This window comes from Chlorocebus sabaeus, chromosome 17 (genome assembly GCF_047675955.1).
Source record: "Chlorocebus sabaeus isolate Y175 chromosome 17, mChlSab1.0.hap1, whole genome shotgun sequence".
NCBI classification, from domain to species: Eukaryota; Metazoa; Chordata; class Mammalia; order Primates; family Cercopithecidae; genus Chlorocebus; species Chlorocebus sabaeus.
Window position 1 is genome coordinate 4004809 of NC_132920.1, and position 21083 is coordinate 4025891.

The 21083-nt window shown below is 43.2% G+C and overlaps 2 protein-coding genes across 4 annotated transcripts in view; one reads left to right on the plus strand and one right to left on the minus strand.

Moving 5' to 3' along the window:
- The window catches only part of LOC103222260 (testis expressed protein 56), a 39487-nt gene extending 33075 nt beyond the window's left edge, over positions 1-6412 (plus strand). Inside the window, exon 4 of the mRNA XM_007973810.3 lies at positions 6329-6412. Coding sequence (XP_007972001.3) covers positions 6329-6412 — 84 coding nt within the window. The remainder of the gene's footprint in view (positions 1-6328) is intronic.
- ECI2 (enoyl-CoA delta isomerase 2) lies at positions 13-20487 on the minus strand. 3 transcript variants are annotated; one of them, XM_007973813.3, is made up of 10 exons: positions 20407-20487; positions 18420-18582; positions 15716-15814; positions 15320-15508; positions 12832-12901; positions 11107-11209; positions 9650-9770; positions 3464-3553; positions 1627-1770; positions 13-335 (listed from the first exon to the last, which is right to left on the minus strand). In XM_007973813.3, exons 1-10 carry the CDS (start codon positions 20448-20450, stop codon positions 180-182), a joined length of 1179 nt encoding a protein of 392 aa, XP_007972004.2. In that variant the 5' UTR covers positions 20451-20487; the 3' UTR covers positions 13-179. The 3 variants fall into 3 exon arrangements, with proteins under 3 accessions (XP_007972004.2, XP_007972005.1, XP_072861735.1); XM_007973814.3 differs by having other exon boundaries at positions 18420-18572; positions 20407-20471; XM_073005634.1 differs by lacking the exon at positions 20407-20487 and adding an exon at positions 20304-20320 and having other exon boundaries at positions 18420-18572.
- Between the last annotated feature and the right edge of the window lie 596 nt (positions 20488-21083).

A 21083-nucleotide genomic window follows, 5' to 3' on the forward strand; every position in this document is an offset into this window, starting at 1 on the left:
GGATTCTTAAGCTTGTTTTACAAAATTTTTAGTCATCAGGGCTGTAGTGAAATATCATCATTGTAACTGATATTTTAGTACTGCAAAAGGCACAGTGAAGCTTATTTAGTTCAAGTACTAGAAATCAGAGGTAACAGCACATCCTTCGTTGGACATGCTTCACTCCGCTGTAGTGGTCGTCACAGTTTCGATTTTCTGGATAAGAAGCTCACCACTGCATTCATGCATTCATCTGACAGCCATCTTCCCTGAAGGACACTGCACTCTTCAGCATTAACAGCATGTAGTTTTTCTTTCTCTCTATTCCTGATTATCTCTTTTGAAATTCTCATGGCCTGGAAAAACAAAACCAACAATAAGGTGAAGAGTTGATCTAGGCTTGAGGTGGTGGCTCATGCCTGTCATCCCAGCACTTTGGGAGGCCGAGGCGGGCAGATCAGTTGAGGTCAGGAGTTCAAGGTCAGCCTGGCCAACATGGTGAAATCCCATCTCTACTAAAAATACAAAAATTAGCTGGTTGTGATGGTACATGCCTATGACCCCAGCTACTCAGGAGGCTGAGTCAAGAGAATCGCTTGAACCCGGGAGGCGGAGGTTGCAGTGATCCGAGATTGCACCATTGCACTCCAGCCTGGGTGACAAGAGTGAGACTCTGTCTCAAAAAGAAAAAAAAAAGTTAATCTAACAGGAGTGGGATTATTCTATGATTCTGGTTCTTGTTTCTCCCATGTTCATTTAATGAATCCTGTTAAATCTTTTTTTTTTTTTTTCTGAGACAAAGTCTCACTCTGTCGCCCAGGCTGGAGTACAGTGATGCTATCTTGGCTCACTGCAACCTCCACCTCGCTGGTTCAAGCAATTCTCCCGGCCTCAGCATCCAGAGCAGCTGGGATTATAGGCACCCACCACCATGCCTGGCTAATTTTTGTATTTTTTTTTTTAAATAGAGATGGGGTTTTGCCATGTTGGTCAGGCTGTTCTTGAACACTTGACCTCAGGTGATCTGCCCTTCTCTGCCTACCAAAGTACTGAGACTATAGGCATGAGCCACCGTTCTCGGCCCTAATGCTGTTAAATCTTAAGCTGCATGTGTAATATAAGACAGGGCTTCTCAAAATTCAGTGTGCATATAAATCACTTCAGTAGGTGTGGGGCAGACCTGTGATAACACATTTCCAAAAAGCCTCAAGTAGTTGCTCAAGCATCTGGTTCCAGGACTACATTTTGAATAGCAAGAATATAAAAGCAGTCACTCACTCACTACCACATATAAAAACAAAAGTGCTACATAGTAAGACTCTCCTAAAGTAGCTAATCCACGCTTCTCACCTGGATTCCAAAGTAAAAGTGCTCAGCAAATACTGCCTAGCATCCTGCTCAAGCAATCCCCATACAGAATTGCCCCTCCGTCCCCACACAGAAATGGAAGGTCTATTTGATAAGTTTTGTAAAAATCAGTACTGTATTTCCAACATTACTACAGTTATTTCTTAATCCCAAATTTCGATGTGCTTAGAGGTAACTGAAGATGTGTCTTGTGTTTATGACTTATTCTCTGAAGGCAAATACATTTTTCCCTTAGGAAATCATTTTCAAGGTTCTTAGAAGTAAAAGATAACTACTAACATTTGGGGGAAGCTTTGCAAATGCCTTCAGCCTGGTCCAGACTTCTTTCTGAAAAGTGCTATCAGGGAAAACTTCAGTAACAAGACCTTGAGCACATGCTTCTCCTGCTGTTAACTTCTTTCCAAAAACCAGCATCTCTGTTGCCTGAAATGAAAAGCAAGAAGCAAGGTTAAGACAGTAACTTAATAAAACAAGGCTTCCGTTCACTGCTTTCAGGAGGCTGAGAGAGATTTACTCATGGTCTTTTGAGGTTGCTGGTATTTCTCAGTAAGGGAGAAGCTGATGACCTCAGCAGGCAATGGTTTGCAAACTGTGTGCTGAGACAGGCTCCCGGGAAGGTCTGTAAGGGCTGCTGCTCCTGTGTGTGTCGTTGTTGGAGGGGCAAGATTAGGGGGCCCAGGGCAGAAATGATCTGAAGCAGATGCCTGATTCTATAACCCACAGCAACTGTGATTTTCCATTTTATACACTATAAACTATTATTTTAAAGAGGCAAAAAGGAAAGAAAAATCACGGTCATTGGGTCAACCTTTAGAAACTTTCAAAATTCCATTCTCTGGAAACTCTACCCAGTGATCTGGCTCTGAGACTTTTCTTTACGTGCATTGGTACTCAAATTAGTTCTATTTGACTGAAGGAAAGTAAAGACTTACAGTTACGCTTCCGAAAAAACTGAAGACATTAAGCGGATATCCTCTCTACATTTGCAATTTCTTTTCCAGAAAAGGAATGCTCTTCTTTTTTTTGAGACAGGATCTCACTCTGTTGCCCAGGCTGGAGTGCAGTGGCATGATCTTGGCTCACTGCAACCTCCGCCTCCTGAATTCAAATGATTCTCCTGCTGCAGCCTCTTGAGTAGCTGGGATTACAGGTGGCCGCCACCATGCCCGGCTAATTTTTGTATTTTTAGGAGAGATGGGGTTTCACTATGTTGGCCGGGCTGGTCTTGAACTCCTGATCTCAAATGATCCACCAACCTCGGCCTCCCAAAGTGCTAGGATTACAGGTGTGAGCCACTGCACCCGGCCAAGGAATGCTCTAATTAGTTAAATGCTCTAAGACTTGTAGAGTCAGTTCTGCCCCCTTCCCAAGTTCAATTCAGGGTCTGTGATAGCCTAATGAGAGTAAAAACATACAAGTTTTTAACAAAATCCTAATAGGCAATGAAAACAGGCTCAATTCCCGCTGCCCCACTTTGAGATCTTGAAGAATATTTGCCAAGCCTTTTCCTATAACTCAGCTTCTAGTCTTGTCACAATCCCCTTTAAGTCATGCCACAGGGCATTGGCCACAAGCAAACACAGTGAAAGACCTGAGCAGCCACTTAACCAGCCTGGGAGAGAATAGCTGTGAGGCAGGCCGAGGGAGGGGCTGCTGTGATTGAGAGTGGCTCTGGCAGCAGTGAGCCCCCAACACCTCCCATCTGTTGGTACCTACCATAACTCTGAAAATGAAGACATCATCGTGTTTCTCCTTAGGAGACACTGGTCATCCATAAAGGAACCGAGTGGCCTCCAAACTCAGGGGACCAAGGGAGGCGGCACAGCCCTGGTCCTTCAAGGGACTAAAGCCACACAGCTGCAACGCGGAGGTGGTGTACTGCTTGCAATGCAGCTGGCACTAAGCAGCCAGCTGAAAGAGGAGGATCCCAGTTCCGGGAGGTGCAGGGAGAATGTCTAATTTTCCTGCATCGCAGATACTTCCCATAGCCTGATTCCTCCATGGGTAAAACTCTTCGAGTTGAAGAGCAAATAATTAGCTTCTCTTTTGTCCACATTAGCAAGGGAAAGAACGGAGGGACCCATACAATTTTATTTTTAAACATTCCAAAAGTTACCTTGGCTGGGCTCATTATCTTCGGAAAAGTGTAAGAGGAGCAACCTTCCGGACTTTGGCCGAGGTGACTAAATGGTGTATGAAATGTTGCCTGCAGGGGCAGGAGAGAAAAGAAAACCATCTTTCCATGTGTGATTTTTTTTTTTTTTTTGAGACAGAGTTTCGCTCTTCTGCCCAGGCTGCAGTGAAGTGGTGTGATCTCGGCTCACTGCAACCTCTGCCCCTCAGGTTCAAGCAATTCTCCTGCCTCAGCCTCCCGAGTAGCTAGGATTACAGGCATGTGCTGCCATGCCTGGCTCATTTTTGTATTTTTAGTAGAGACGGGGTTTTGCCATGTTGGCCAGGCTGGTTTCAAACTTCTGACCTCAGGTGATCCACCTGCCTTTGGCCTCCCAAAATGCTAGGATTACAGGCGTGAGCCACCGCGCCTGGTTTCGTGTGTTATTTTAAAAAATCATGATTTGCTTATAACTTCACAATACTTAATAATATTTATTTAAAAATTAAGATTATGTGGTTAATATACACACACAATTCACCATCTAAAAGTGTATAGTTGGATGAGTTTTAACAAATACAGACTTATGTAGCCACCACCGCTATTGAGATGTGGAACATTTCAACCACCCCGAAAGGTTCTGGGGGCCCTTCTGTAGTCAGTCCCTCCCTCCCACCCACAGGCAACTGCTAATCTGTTTTCTGTCCCCACAGTTCTGACTTTTACAGAATGTTGTGTAAGTGGAATCCTACATTCTGTAGCCTTTTGAGTCTGACTTCTGAGAGTCACCATGCTGTTGTATAAGTAGTTTGTTCCTTGCTATTTCTGAGTAGTATTCCTTTGTATGCAGGTACAATAATACGTTTATCATTCACCAGTTAATGTCATTGGTGTTGTTTCTAGTATTCAAATGGTTGTACCATTTCACATTTGCGACCAGCAATGTATGAAAGGCTACTAGAAGGTTGCCATGAAAAACAAGTTGAACACCTTAAATATACAGTCGTGTGTTGCTTAACAATGGGGATATGTTCTAAGAAATGCCTAATTAGGCAATTTTGTCATTGTGCCAACGTCACGGAGTATACTTACATATACTTGGACACTAGAGCCTGCTGCACACCTAGCTATGTGGTACAGCCTACTGCTTCCAGGCTACCAACTTGGACAGCATGTTATTATACTTAATACTCTAGGCAGTTATAACAAATGGCATTTGTGTATCTAAATATATCAAACATAGAAAAGGTAGGCTGGGTGTGGTGGCTCACCTCTGTAATCCCAGCACTTTGGGAGGCGGAGGTGGGCAAATCACTTGAGGTCAGGAGTTTGAGACCAGCCTGACCAACATAGTGAAACCCCATCTCTACTAAAAAATACAAAAATTAGCCTGGTGTGGTGGTGTGCACCTCGAGTCCCAGCTACTCGGGAGGCTGAGGCACAAGAATTGCTTGAACCCGGGAGGAGGAGGCTGCAGTGAGCCAAGATCATGCCACTGCACTCCAGCCTGGGTGACAGAGTGGAAAAAAAAAAAAGGTATAGTAAAATATGGTGTTACAATCTTAGGGGACCACCGTTTTACATGCAGTTTGTCATTGACTGAAATGTTGTTATGCCGCACCTGACTGTACAATTCTTATTTGTCAATTATACCTCAATGAAACTGAAAAAAAAAAATAAAAAATAAAAATGTTCAGATAATTTTAACCAAAAGGTAGTTAGGAACACTTGTGTACAGGTCACTGGGTGAAAACTGAGTGTTTGCAATTATCACAGGTGAATACCTAAGTGGTGGAATGGCTGGGCTGTGTGGTAAATTAGAAGCCGCTAAACTGTTTTCTAGAGTGGTTGTACCATGTGACATTCCCACCAGCAATGTATGAAAGTTCCAATTGCTCTACATCCTCACCAAACCTAGCTATTAAAAGTCTTCTTCATTTTAACCATGCTAGTAGGTGTGTAGTGGGGTCTCACTGTGGTTTTAACTTACGTGTCCCTAACCATTAATGGTATGAAGTCTTTTACCATGTACTTATTAGACATATGTATATTTTCTTTGGTGAAGCAACTGTTAAGATATTTTGTTCACTATTTTTTAAGTTAGGCTGTTTACTTTCTTATTATATAGTTTTAAGATACACATTCAGGTTGCAAGTCTTTTATTAGAGCATCAGGCAAATCTTTTTTCCTGCTCTGTGGCTTCAGGCAAATCTTTTCTCTTGGTCTGTGGCTTATCTTTTCATTTTCTCAATGGTTTCTCTCATATGGTTTTAATAGCCCTTTACATTTCATTTTGTCTAACCTATTCATTCCTCACCATTGCTCATTTTTATTCTAGCTTTATAGACAAACTTTTAAAAATACTGTAGAGAGATCAGCTTTTGTTACATGAGTTGAAAAACTGTTTTCTCAATCTGTCATTTGTCTTAATTTTGCCCCAGTGGTTTTTTGATTGGCTTTAACTACTGGAATTAATTCAATATTGGTTATTTAGTATATAGTCATTTTTAGTTTTTTCATTTTTTTACATTTAAGAAACATTTTTGTGTTTCTTGAGTAAATTATGAAAGAATGTTAATTTAAAATTTATAATATGTATTTAGATGATAAGAATATCTAAATTTATCTAAATTTTCATATTTAACTTCATAATTTGGCCATATGTATCTAAATTTTATCTAACTTCAATACTAAGAATATTTAGATTTCATTTCCTATAACCAGACACGGTGTTGTTTTTAATGCATGATTGTTAGAAGATATAAAACTATAATGTATGCTATGCAGCATATAAATAAAAATAATCAAAAAATCAAAATATTTTAAAAAGTTTGTTAATGTCATGTATCTTCTTTTTTTATCCAAAAGAAAACTTATTCAAAAAAGTGTACCCAGAAGACACAGCCTAAGGAATGTAAGCAGGAAACTGAGAAAACTGCCAACAACAGCTAAAGGGACACAAACAGGTACATGCAAAGTTGCCAATAAGCAGCATTTAAAATGCTTATTTTCAGAAAGACAGCAGAAGATGGAGTTAAGGGTTTAGGGTTTAGGCTCTGGCATCAGACTACTTAGTGACTTTGGGAAGGTTTCTTACCCTCTCTGGGCCAGTTTTCTCATTTGTAAAATGGGAACCTTCTTTTTTTGAGACGGAGTCTCACTCTGTCGCCCAGCCTTGAGTGCAGTGGCACAATCTCGGCTCACCGCAACCTGTCTCCCGGGTTCAAGCGATTCTCCTGCTTCAGCCTCCCGAGTAGTTGTAATGACAGGCATGTGCCATGACACCCAGCTCATTTTTGTAGTTTTAGTAGAGACGGGGCTTCACCATGTTGGCCAAGCTGGCCTCAAACTCCTGACCTCAAGTGATCCACCTGCCTTGGCCTCCCAAAGTGCTGAGATTACAGGCATGAGCCACCATGCCCAGCCTAGACTGTAAAAATTATTTTTGCCACACTGGAGGAGAATGTTTGTTTTTAGAGACAGGGTCTCGCTCTGTTGCCCAGCCTTGAGTGCAGTGATGTAATCTTAGTTCACTGCCACCTCTGCCTCCTGGGTTGAAGCAATTCTCTTGCCTCAGTCTCCCAAGTAGCTGGGACTACAGACGCCCACCACCACACCTGGCTAATTTTTGTATTTTTAGTAGAGATGGGGTTTCACCACATTGGCCAGGCTGGTCTTGAACTCCCGACCTCAGGTGATCCATTTGCCTTGGCCTCCTAAAGTGCCGGGATTACAGGTGTGAGCCACTGTACCCGGCCAAGTCCTTCTTTCATAGGGCTGCTCTGTACATGATGTGAATATGTATGCGTGTATGCGTATACTTATAATAAATACAATGCATGTTAACAGAGTGCCTAAACAGTGACCACTCAAAGATTTATCATTATGATTTCTACCTTTTTTTAAACTCATACAGGAAATGTATCATTTGCTGACAGAGCTAATAGGCATTAGTAACGATTGCCCACAGTACAAAATAGATAAAATGTACTAATTAATATTTTGGTTATATGGATTAAATATTAACCCATCATTTAATATATTTATTCTTGAAGCCAATAATGATAAATCCTATAAAACGATTTTTTCTACAGCCTTTTCCTTTAGCATATTTCCATTATTTAATTTATTTTTTACTTACATATTTTTTTGAGATGGAGTCTCGCTCTGTCACCCAGCTTGGAATGCTGTGGTACGATCTTGGCTCACTGCAACCTCCACCTCCTCGGTTCAAGCAATTCTCCTGCCTCAGCCTCCAATGTAGCTGGGCTTACAGACACCCGCCACCAAGCCCTGCTAATGTTTATAATTTTAGTAGAGATGGTGTTTCACAATGGTGGCCAGGCTGGTCTTCAACTCCTGACCTCAGGTGATCTGCCCACCCCAATTTCCTTTATTTTAAATTGATGCTTGGTTTATTAGATTGGGTAAACTTTTATCAGCAGATACTATTTGACAAATAAATTTTACTTTTGGCCAAATTTTTTAACATTTAATATACATATGCAATATATATTATAATATATAGACTAGATACGTTTTATATATATTGTGTATATATCTTCTCTGATTTCAACATTTATCATTTATATCATAAGATGGAAGTCATCAAAATTTTTAAAAGGATGACGTAGGCCAGGCTTGGTGGTTCACACCTGTACTCCCAGCACTTTGGGAGGCCAAGGCAGGCAAATCACTTGAGGTCAGGAGTTCGAGACCAGCCTGGCCAACACGGTGAAACCCTGTGTCTACTAAAAATACAAAAAAATTAGCTGGGTGTGGTGGCGTGCACCTGTAATCCCAGCTACTCAGGAGGCGGAGTGGGAGAATCGCTTGAAGCCGGTAGCTGGTGGTTGCAGTGAGCCAAGATCATGCCACTGCACTCCAGCTTGGGTGACAGACTGAGATTTCCATCTCTTAAAAAAAAAATGATGTATATTGAAAGTAATTTTCAATTCAGTGGGAGAATCAGAACAAGATTCAAATACAATATTTGCCCTCCAAGTATTAAAGAAAGAGATCCCCAATTTTAGGTCAGGAACTATTGACCCAGTCCCTGTTAAAAGCAGGTCGATGACTAATCAGTCATATAACACAAGACTGTGAACAAAGACATTGATTTCTGCCTTTGAACAGAAACCTCCACCTACAAAGGTTGGGCAGCCTGGCACCTCGAATCTCATTTGCTATTTTTTGTGGGAAAATTATTCATAAGAATTAGGTCTGTCAATACATCCAATCTGGTTCAATGGAATCCAGCAAAAGAAAATTCAAAGAATTAAGGATGCTATTATATGGTCCTGTGTATCAGTGGGGAAAATACCTCTGAACAAAACTAGAAATCTCTTCAGTGGTAAAAACCATGTTTCCTAGAAGGCTGTAATCAGCACATTTTACCATCACATAAGCGTAAGTCACTGGAACAATCTGATGCCCTAAAGGTGGTTATTAGGTGCTTGTAATGATAAAAATTGGAAACAGCCTAGGGTTCCAGCAGGCAGGGACTGGTTAAACAAGGTAAGTTAATAACCCAAATGTTAGGACTGGTTATCTCTAGGTGGCAAGATAAGGGGTGATTTTTACCTTGTAGCTTTTCTTGGTACTTTTTCATATCTTTCAAAATTTTATTTTCCACTGTGACATATATATTACTACTATAGTAAAACTAAAAACTAAAATCTATATAATGCAATGGTGAACACAAGGCTGAATTGTGTTCTGGGCAAGGAATTTCTCAGAGCTTCAGTTTTCTTACCTGCAAAGGGAGTGAGAGTAGATAATGCTCACAGTTCCTTCTCATTCTAAAATTCTATATCCATTTACTCAGTAAAAAGGATTAAATAATCCCTTGCACAACCTGCAAAGATGCTGTTCCTCCCTCCCATAAAAAATTTTCAAGTGTCTCCTGAATATTTCAGAGTAACATGAAAACTGAATACCTGTTGTGGAACTTGATTAGAATCTAGAACAATCAGAGTTGGAACCATGTTTACAACAAAACGCAAGTTAATAATGAAAGAAAAATAAAATCAGTCAAATTAGACTAATGCTTCGGGAAAAATCTAAATTCAGTTAATTCTACCACAAACAACATGTAACCTGCTTATGACTGGCAACGCTGAAGGAGGATTCAAAGGCTCCCGTCTCGCGCCGCTTGCCTGACCTCTTGTTTTCTGGGAGCTGACTTACCCTGTCAGATGCATACACGGCATCGAATAACCCAAGGAGGGTGACGGAGATGCCCACAGCTGGACCATTGACCACTGCAATCAGAGGCTTAGGAAAATCTATAAAACAGCCCACAAATTCCCTACAGAAATGGAAACAGAAAATCATGAAATGTGCCAAAGCAGCATGACTGAAGCATGGGCAAGACGGTCTGACTGTGAGATAAAGCCTTTTGTCAGGCTGGGTATTTCCACTGCCACCACCGGCAGTGCCTCCCTGTCCTGCTACTTCCCTGATCTTCCGCACCGGATTCATCCAGGGCATCCATTTGAATGGCAGTGGATGGAAGACCAACCAGAGAGACCTATGGGTCAACCCTGGTTTGAATCCTGTATTCTGGACAGCGAGTGCAGGGCTGTAAACCAGCCGCAGTCTTAGAGATGAGGTTGGGTGACTGAGCACACGCTGCAATATCACAGCAAGTGGCAATGGCAGATTTGGCAGGAAAAAAGAGGAAAGGCTTCATGACGTCCTCCTGTGTTTTTTTTTTTTTTTTTTTTGAGACGGAGTCTCGCTCTGTCACCCAGGCTGGAGTGCAGTGGCCGGATCTCAGCTCACTGCAAGCTCCGCCTCCCGGGTTCACGCCATTCTCCTGCCTCAGCCTCCCGAGTAGCTGGGACTACAGGCGCCCGCCACCTCGCCCGGCTAGATTTTTTTTTTTTTTTTTTTTTTGAGACGGAGTCTCGCTCTGTAGCCCGGGCTGGACTGCAGTGGCCGGATCTCAGCTCACTGCAAGCTCCGCCTCCCGGGTTTATGCCATTCTCCTGCCTCAGCCTCCGGAGTAGCTGGGACTACAGGCGCCCGCCACCTCGCCCGGCTAGTTTTTTGTATTTTTAGTAGAGACGGGGTTTCACCGTGTTAGGCAGGATGGTCTCGATCTCCTGACCTCGTGATCCGCCCGTCTCGGCCTCCCCCGGCTAGATTTTTTTTGTATTTTTTAGTAGAGACGGGGTTTCACCGGGTTAGCCAGGATGGTCTTGATCTCCTGACCTCGTGATCCGCCCGTCTCGGCCTCCCAAAGTGCTGGGATTACAGGCTTGAGCCTCCTGTGTTTTATAAGACTCCTCCAAGTCTCCTACTTTGAGCATTCATGGAAATCGCCCATTCCGCTGGCTGGAGGAGAATTTGCCACTTTCCTCTACCTCAGTGCAAGGTAATTTTGTTTACAACTATAGCTCACTCTTATGTTTTCCAGTCAAATCTCATGAGACCAGCAAGATGAACAGGTAACAGAGGTCAAAGACAGAGAATGAATGCCCACCTATGGATGGAGGCAGTTTAGAGAAATATGCTTGTCCAAAGTCACAATTAACTGCACTGACACAGAGAAGTAGATATTTCACTTTTGCTCAACTAAATACCACTTTGATGACTAAGAACGGGCGCTCTGGGATCACAGGAAGGTCAGTTACTCTTACCTCAGTAAGATGGCACCATTTTTAGCTTTCTCCTCTACTCCACCAGGGGGAATATCAGTGAAGTTAGTCAGGTCGTTCCCACTACTGTAATAGTCACCATTTCCTATAAGTAAGAAAATCAACAGATCCCTCATTCATTCATCCTGTAATTCTTGAGCATCTACTGCATGCAAAACTCTATGGTTAGGCACGGGAAATACACTGGAGAACCAGCGATGGTTCCTGCCCTAACTTACAAACTAGTGAGTACACTGGACACTGAGCTATAAAAACACACAGATAAATGTAGCTAATGCTACTGCTGAAATAGAGGAGAGGTGCATCATGAAATGAGGCTACGTACCAGGAGGGTTGGTCTAATCAGGGAGTTCAGGAAAGAACTTTCCTAAGGAAGGGACAACTGAATTGAGATCTGTGCAAAGGCTCTTCGGAGAGGTTATCCCCAGTGTAGATGAAGTAAGAACCACTGTAGCTGACTCAGAGAAAGCCAGGGGGAAGTTGGTGCAGGGTGAGGACCGGCAGAATAGACCTGACGGTGCTTTGTAGATCCCATGAGGAAGTTTTTCCTTTATTCTAAGAGCCACTGAAAGTGTGCTTCTGAGTGTGTGTGTTTAATTAAAGTATAATTTATATATAATAAAACAACCAGTTCTTAATTGTTCATTTAGTTGTTTTAATATTTTTAAATACTCACAAGATCACCATCCAAAACAAGATACAGAACATCTCCATCACCCCCGAAGTTTCCCGTAGGCTCCTTTCTAGCCATCCCATCCCACCTGCTCCAAGGCAATCACTTTCTGACTTCAATTTCCACAGAGAAGAACTTCTGCCTACTGTAGAACTTTCTACAAATGGACTCATACAAATATGTAAACTCCTGTCTTTATTTTGCTGAACTGCGTTTTAAAGATGCATCCATATTCTTGTATCATTTATTCTATTTTATTGCTGAGTACTCCATTGTACAAATAGTCAACAATTTGTTTATTTATCCATGTGTTTTTGAACATTTGAGTTGTTTTCTGGTTTTGGCAGTTATAAATCAGGTTACCATGAGTGCGCCTGTGAAGTCTTTTTGTGGACGCTATGTGTCTTAATTTATGTTGGGTAATTGCAAAGAAGTGGGTATCTGTGGGTTTTTAAAAATATTTTTTGTATATTTATAAATCAGAGTATGACAGTACTGGAAAAGAACTTAAGAGTTTTAATTATTTATTTATTTTTTGAGACAGAGTCTTGCTCTGTCGCTCAGGCTGGAGTGCAGTACTCTGACCACCTCCTACTCTGCCCACACTAGATAAGCCTCAGCACCTCCTCTGAGTTCCTGCTGCTTCGTACTTTCTACCCTCCTCCTCTTTTGAACATGATAGCCCTCTATTAATTCCAAAAGCTCCAGGACTATTTCTTTCTTGTTCCCTTTTGGAAAAAAAGTGGTTTGCGATCTCGGCTCACTGCAACCTCCACCTTCCGGGTTCAAGTGATTCTCCTGCCTCAGCCTCCTGAGTAGCTGGGATTGCAGGTACGTGCCATCATGCTTGGCTATTTTTGTATTTTTAGCAGAGATGGGGTTTCACCATGTTAGTCGGGCTGGTCTCAAACTCCTGATCTCGTGAGCCATCCGCCTCGGCCTCCAGGTCTTACAGCTTTTTAACTCAATTTCCTATCTATTAAGACGCCCCTCAAAATAGGAATTTAATTAGGATGTCTGAGAAAATCTCTTACCTGTTAAAACAGTGATGGCTGAGTCATCCTTGCTGGCGGCTTTAAGTGCGTGCATAATTTCATGATACATCTGTGTAATGGGAAGACAAGGAAAAGAAAAGAACTCTGAACACAGGAATCATCCATCAATGGATTCACTAAATGTCAGGCTGGAAGCCTGCTCTCAGCAAAGTGCCTAACATTTATTTTGGTTGTATTTTATAACCAAAAAAGGTAGGCCGATACACCTGAAAGAATTTTCATTCCTTTTACAATTACTTGGTGCATATTATGTACCTGGTGCTATGGCAGGAGCTGCTGGCTATAAACCACTTTTTTTCCAAAAGGGAACAAGAAAGAAATAGTCCTTGAGCTTTTGGAATTAACAGAGGACTATCATATTCAAATGAGGAGGGCGGTGGAAAGCCTGAAGCAGCAGGGAACTCAGAGGAGGTGCTGAGGCTTATCTAGAATGGGCAGAGTGAGAGGTGGTCAGAGAAAACTTTCTACAAAGCAACGTCTCTGTTGTGACCTCAAGGAAGCCCCTGGCAGTCTGGGAAGTGTCTGGCTGGAATTTTCAAGACACTGTAATGATATTCAAGGAAGGGGCCTCAAAATTTTAAATCAGCAACAGTTCTGAAAATCTTGGACATGCAACTATATAGCTTTTAATGCATTTAAAACAGGTGCAATTTCAACCTTAGATGAGATTTAAGTGTGGGAAAGAATGAAGAGGCCTGACACTTATAGATACAAATACACTGCAAAAGAAACATGGACTTCACATAAAACAGCTGGCCCTCTGTATCCACGGGTTCCACATCCATAGATTCAACCAATCACAGATCAAAAATATCTAGAAAACAATTCTGTGTCTATACTGAACATGTACAGACTTTTTCTCTTATCATTAGTCCCTAAACAATAAGGTATAACAACTATTTTAATAGAGCATTTACATCGTATGCAGTATTATAAGTACCCTAGAGATGATTTAAAGTATATGAAAGTGTATATAGAGGTTATATGCAAATATTACGCCTTTTTATGGGGGACTACAGGTTCCGCGGATTTTGGTGTCCATAAGGAGGTCCTGGAACCAATCCCCATCAGATACCAAGGGATGACTGTACATGAATAAGCATCTAAGCATTTCTCCTGAGGGAAGTGATAAGGAACTCACTCCATCATTATTATAGTTATAACACAACACAGCAGGGCAACTGGTGAGACCAGGATTAGAAGATGGATTATCAGGGTTTCTTTTTTTTTTTTTTGAGATGGAGTCTCACTGCAAGGCCCAGGCTAGAGTGCAATAGCGTGATCTCAGCTCAACCACCACCTCCCCAGTTCAAGAGATTCTCCTGCCCCAGCCTCCCCAGTAGCTGGGACTACAGGTGCGCACCACCACGCCCAGCTAATTTTTTGTATTTTTAGTAGAGATGGGGTTTCACCATGTTGGCCAGGCTGGTCTTGAACTCTTGACTTCAAATGATCTGCCCACCTTGGCCTCCCAAAGTGCTGGGATTACAGGGGTAAGCCACCACGACTGGCTATCAGGGTTTCAATTTAGGTTTTGCTGCTTATTTGTTATGTGAACTTGAGCAAGTTACTTCTTAATCTAATTATCTTATTATTAAGAAATGATAACAGTAGGCTCCTTGTGAGGATTAAATAAACGTCTGTGTAGAGAGTGCTGGCACTCATTAGGCACTCTGTACAGAGTAGCTGTTATTACCATAGCTGTAGAGAAATGAGTCAGGGGAAAGTGGAAATAAAGTTTAAGCATTAAATGCTTTATGAGTTGAATGACATATATCCCACTTCAGGAAATTCTGAAGATGATTTTAAAGTGAGTATGCTCTTTCTGCCACAATGGAGGTTACTGACCCAACAGCTATAGTCCTCTCAAATTTTAGTCCCAGTGGAGCACCAAGCATCCAATTAGTTCCCTATAATTTTTTTCAAGGAGAAGGGGCTAAAGTGGTTATTTTATTATCATTCTAGTTCAATGAGAGATTCAAAGACTGAAGTTGCCGAGTGAAGCAGCTACTTTAAAGCCGAGTTGGGTAATGATTTAAGATAAAGTCCTTCTCTCCTTTCTCCCTATACTTGTAAAAAATGAAGCCCCCATGCAAGCAGAAAGACTTACTTTCACGTCTAAGTGACATGAAGATACTTCTGGGAGCAGTCTACACCAACATAGATGGCTTCTATGCGAATTCTCTCACAGCAACATGTTTCATTTATATTAATTTATTTGTGCTTCCATCATTAGGAAAATCACGGTGCCTTTTGGGTATATCAGAACCTACCTGAAGTTCACAAACTCTAAACAATGAACGCTCGACTCTGTTATATGAAGTAGCCACAATTACCAACCTTCCTGCACAAATCAAACAAGACATACCATAAAATAGGAATGATGCTGAAACTCTACAGCTTTTGCGTGAAACACATAGAAGAAGAAAAGAAAAACAGGACAAACTCCGAGGGCAGGTAACATTACCTCCACGTTCAGGGCATTTTTCTTTGTGGGCCGGTTTAACATGATCTTAGTGATGCCATCTTCGGAGGTCACCATCAGAGTTTCATACCCAGTTGATTTCCTGTCTGTTCCAGGCTCCACCTGACTAGAAGATTCCAATGAAGAACTCAAACTGGACACCAAATCCACATAGTTCTGCCTGGCAGTTTCCTGAATGGAAGATGACAAACAGCCTCAGCCCATGGTCAATGAATAAGCATGTTGAGAAAGTTACTAGACTAATAACTAGCATCTTGCAATGACGAAAGAATAGAAGCACATCAAGATCTTGAAGGCTCCACTGATAATGGCTTAATGAGAAGCACCAAACTTCTTTAGAATGACAGCAAATAAAAGCAGAGTAACTAGTAAATTCACCTTGGGCAGGCTGCCAAGGGCATTCCATGCACCCCATTTGGCCTTGTTGATCAAGTCAAATACACCTGGTTTGGGCATGTTACAAGGTCCTTCAGTGGCCTGTGAAAAGGAGAGGGGCAATATAGTCAAGCGACCATGTAAACCGGACCCCTAAATATTTAAGACCCATAAAATCCACAGGCGCATGAATGCCTCCCCCAAATCCTTTCACAGGGTATGTAAGTTGATCTGAATTCTCCCCTCCAGTCTTTTTGGTGTTATTGCCAAAAATGCACAAACAACAGAAAAAAGACTGGAAATAAGTAACTGCCTGTCTATGAAAATAAAGGTTTTGGGGAAGTACTTTCTAAAAAAATCTAGTGATTCATTAGTTTTATATTGGTAATCATATTTTCCACAAACAATCAAAATATTCAAGCAAACAATCTTTAAAAGGAACTAGTCAACAAATATTTGGAAACCGACAGCATATTCCAAAAGCCCATCTAAAGGTACAAAAAGACACCACGAATTCAGTGGTGGACTTTTGGTACCTGGGCAACGAAACTGCAGCTGAGGGGCTAGGGTGGGGCTGTCAGAGCCACTGATTCTTAGGAAATTCAACTGAAAAACATGTAAGTAAAATGCAAAAAGGAATTAAATTTTATTTTTGAGGCTAGACGGAGTGGGTATTTTGAGATGAATAATTATATCCCATTCAGCTACTTTTCAGAAATGGCAATTTAAAATTCCACTTAAAATTTTATAATACAGTTAGCTAAAAGAGGAAAGAAGAAAGAGTCTTTGGAAAACAGGCCGGGAGACTCACACCTGTAATCCCAACACTTTGGGAGGCTGAGGTGGGTGGATCACCTGAGGTCAGGAGTTCGAGACCAGCCTGACCAATATGGTGAAGCCCCATCTCTATTAAAAATACAAAAATTAGCCAGGCATGGTGGTGAGTTCCTGTAATTCCAGCTACTCGGGAGGCTGAGGCAGGAGGACTGCTTGAACCTGGGAGGCAGAGGTTGCAGTGAGCTGTGATGGTGCCACTGCACTCCACCCTGGGTGACAGAGCAAAACTGTCTCAAAAAAAAAAAAAAAAAAAAGAAAAAGAAAAAGGCAGTAAAGGAGGCTATGAATTTCTTTAGATAGAGATAGTGTCATCTAGCAAGAGTTAACCAACCTAGAAGTTAGAGGGAACACAGCCCACAGCATAAGGGCTTGCCCTTGTCTCCTGACTGTCCTCAATGCTACCACCGACTGCAAGGCTGGAGGGCGCCCAAGACCACCCTCAGGTGCAATAATTTACTAGAAAGACACGCAGAACTCACTGCAAGTTGTTAAATGCACAGTTAATAGTTTATTAAGGGAAAGGATAGAGATGAGGATCATCCAAGGGAGGACACACACAGGATGGAGTCTGGGGCAGTAGCAACTGTGGAGTTTCCACTGTCCTTTCCCCATGGAGTCAGGACAGGGCACCTCTCCCCGAACTGATGTGACAGTACACAGGGAGTCCTGCCAACCAGAGACGCTCAGCTCATCCAGTCTCAGTGTCCAGAGTTTTCAGTGGGGCTCCATCACCTTTGCCTGACCGTATAACCTGAAGCCCCCACCCTAAATCACATTGTTAAGACAATTCAGGCAAAGACACTCCTATCAGGCTTTAGAGATTCACTTCCCAGAAGCTAAGGACAAAGCCACACCTCCACTGGGACAAGGTTAAGTTTTTTACTATACACACCCATATGAAAGAGAAGCTCACACCCATCATAGCACAGAAAAACAGATAACACAGGAGCCCAGAGAGGCAGATACGTCAGGGAAGTCTTTGGCATTGAAACTTCAAAGCTTTAGTTTTTAAATTTTGTTATAAACATTTCCAAACATACCAAAGTAGAATACGATAATGAATTCCCAATACCCATCATCCAGGTTCAACAACGATCAAATTGCCTTACTTGCTTCATCTCTCTCTCTCTCTTTTCTTTTTTTCTTTTTTTGACAGAGTTTTGCTCTGTCACTCAGGCTGGAGTGTAGTGGTGCAATCTTGGCTCACTGCAACCTGATTCAAGCAATTCTCCTGCCTCAGCTTCCCAAGTAGCTGGGATTACAGGTGCATGCCACTATGTCCAGCTAATTTTTGTATTTTTAGTAGAGACGAGGTTTAACCATGTTGGCCAGGCTGGTCTCAAACTCCTGACCTTAAGGGATCTGCCTGCCTCAGCCTCCCAAAGTGCTGGGATTACAGAAGTGAGCCACCATGCCTGGCCTCATCTATCTTTTTCTCTCTTTTTTTGCTTAGAGAACTTCAACTATCCATTCTGTTTCACCCCTATATCCTTTAGTATGCACTTCTTAAAAATATCAACATTTTCTTATATAACCTTGACACCATTAACAATGATTTCTAGGTATCTTCTAACACTCTGACCTTATTCAAAACTTCCCCAATTATCTTAAAAATACCTTTTTCAATTGATTTATTCTAATCAAGAGCTAAATAAGGTCTACAAATGTGAATATTATATCTCGTCTCTTTTACTCTGGCATGACACTGAGGCACTTTGTGCCTTGATAATATTTCAAGGTCTAATATTAAAAAACTTGCACATATAAGACGAACCCAAAATATTAAGGCTACATTTTAGTAAACACACAGTTATCTACTTAAGGAGTCATTTGCCCAAAATTATTTAAATGTCAGACCGTAGGCATTTACCTGCTTATACAGTGCGTAGAGTTTTAGCTTCACTTCATTTCCTGGATCCTTCTTCAAGAGTTTCACTTGATTCATTGCATTTTCAAAGTCCTTCTGACTGGCTCTCATTGCTGTTCTATTCAGGTGCAGCTGAAGTACTGGGAAACTAATGACCTGCAGAGAACTACAATTAGGCAGACTGATTTCTATATGTTCCCAACCCTCACATTTCTGCAACCTGATTTCTAATTGTTCCCAGCCCATACATACTAAAATGCCATGTTTGTCCATATTTTCTTTATACTTGCCTCAGCAAACTGGCTGCAAATAATTGGCTGTAAGGATTCCAAGATAGTAACTCAATACGGAAGCTAACAGTACTAACTTTAAATAAAAGGAAAAGTAAATAACCATCCAGGGAGGTGTATTTGTAAGCAATTTAAGATAAAAACAGCCAGAACAGGAATTACCATGTAAATTTTGCCAAAGGCAAGAAGTGAAGCGCATGCAAGACAGTGAAAGCAAGAGACCAAAAAGCTAAAGTGCACAGAATTTTGTAACGTGTCCCAAAGTCCTGAAACAGCCTCTGCACTCACTGATAAGCCATAAACTATATCAGGTCAATTCTTGTCTCTTTGCTGGAAAACCGGTGTTCCAACATACACACAGGTGGAAGGAGGGGAGAATGGATGTGAATATACAAGAAATATTCAAAAGGGCATAGGAACAGTTGCTGGCATTCCAGACAGAGCCACAGCCTTCTCAGCAGATGGGAGGGAATCTACCTGCAGTGGAAGGGAGTCAGTGAAGGAGGCTCAGCAGGCGTGCCCCTTTCTGTGGGGATGTTTAACTAGCCAGCCAGGAGCAGAGCAGAAACAGCAACCACCGCGGGGTGATGAACAGGTTTTTAAGCACACATAGTGAGCGGGGGTGGAGTGGCAAACTTCAATGCACAGGACTCAGGCCACAAGCAAAAAATGGATGTTCACGACGATGACCCGGAATAGTAGAGTTAATGGCATCAAAGATGATTAAAATAATACAGGTTACAAAGTCCAAACCTCACACACAAACACAATTACGTAACTCGAAAATGGTACAATGAACTCTAGGTTCAAACTTTGGACTATTAGTAACTGATTCAGTAAGATCAACCTACAGTTAGTTTTATATTAAAATGATTTTCTGTAAAGGGAAAAACTGCATCTTATATGGCAAATTACAAGTAGAAAACGAAAGAAAAATTTAAAATGTCCACAAAAAGAAGAAACGTACAAGTTTCCACAAAATGTGGAACAAATTTATTTATTTTTAAATAAAGCATGAGTTTTAAAAACAAATAGCAGAAACACGACCATTTAAGAAATACATAAAGTCGGGAAAATCACTAATAATTTTACCACTATCAAGGCCACCACCGTGTTTCGGTTTTGTTCCCTACACACAGATTCGTGCGGGGTTCCCGGGACCCCAGGGACGTGGAGCGTGCTTCTTAGCCGTGACTGCGTACCCGGCCATTTCACTTTATAGCACACGAGTTCTCCAAAGAGCAAAGAGTGTTCAGTCCACACGAGTGGTAACGGCTTGCGTTTACCTCGCTTTTAGCAAGCAACGCTCTGCACCCCAGAGGCAGCCTGGCTGGGAAGTGCAGGCCCGGGTGTCCGGGGAACCACCGTGCCCAGCTGGGGCGGCTCACCCGCCCGGAGTCCGGCCCCCGGAGGATGGGAGCGTGCGCGAACGCAGGCGGAGACCTCGGGGACGGCGGACAGAGAACCATAGCCCTGACCTTCCGACGCGCCCATCCTGACCCCTCTGGGCCCATCGGTGCAGAAGGGCGCGCGAGTGACGTGGTTATCCTTTAGTACTGCCTCGCTGGAAAACCAGCAAAGAAAATCCTGTTACCACCTAGACAATAGGGAAGGAGGGTCTTCCAACGGCGACGACCTTCGCCTGGACAGCGGTATCCTGCGGGCGACCTTGGGCCGGGAGGCCGGGGCTCCAAGCTTACCTCGGACACCAACGCTGTCCAAGTCTCCAGGCCAAGGGCGCCATCGCTACCCCGTGGGCGGCTCAGGGGCGGGGCCGGGGCTCGGGGGCGGGGCCTGGGCTCGCGGGCTTCGGAGGTTTGGGGGTGGGGCCGGGGCTTGGGTGCGGGGCGGGGCCGAGAGCAGAGCCCAGGCAGGAGCCTGGGGCATGGGCGGGGCCAGGGTTGGGGCGGGGCCAGGCTGAGAGCGTAACCAGGCCGCTTTCGGCGTCAGTAGCCCGTGGGCGGCTCTGGGGCTGCGGGGGCTCGGGAGTGGGGCCGGGGGTCGCGGCGTGGGCGGGGCGGGGTCTCTAGGCGGTCAGGATCCGGGACTGAGATGCGGGGGCGGAGCCAGAGCGAGGCGGGGTATCACCCGGGAGTGGAGGAAGGGCGCGGGGTGCGGGGACGGTGATATGGGGCGGACCTGCGCGGCGCGTGGGGCGGGGCACAGATGCTCCCGGGCCTGGCTCCGAGGAACTGCGAGCTGGAGGCGCGGCTGTTCTCTGGGCGGACCTCAGCAATGCGAACCCTGCCGTTGCCGGAGCACTGAGTGCCCTGCCCGGAGTCCCGCGGAGCCTGGCGAGGAGGGGTCGCTGCATCCCGAGGGCCAGCCGTGAGCCGGGAGATGGGGTAAAAATTGAGGGCGTATGCTTAAGAGCAGC

Coding starts and splice junctions, on each gene's coding strand:
- ECI2 (XM_007973813.3), bottom strand. CDS start 20,450: ATGGCGCCCTTGGCCTGGAGACTTGGACAGCGTTGGTGTCCGAG. Junction 18,583..20,406: donor GGACAGCGTTGGTGTCCGAG/GTAAGCTTGGAG, acceptor GCCTAATTGTAG/TTCTCTGCAGGTCATTAGTT. Junction 1,771..3,463: donor AGATAATGAGCCCAGCCAAG/GTAACTTTTGGA, acceptor TTTTCATTTCAG/GCAACAGAGATGCTGGTTTT.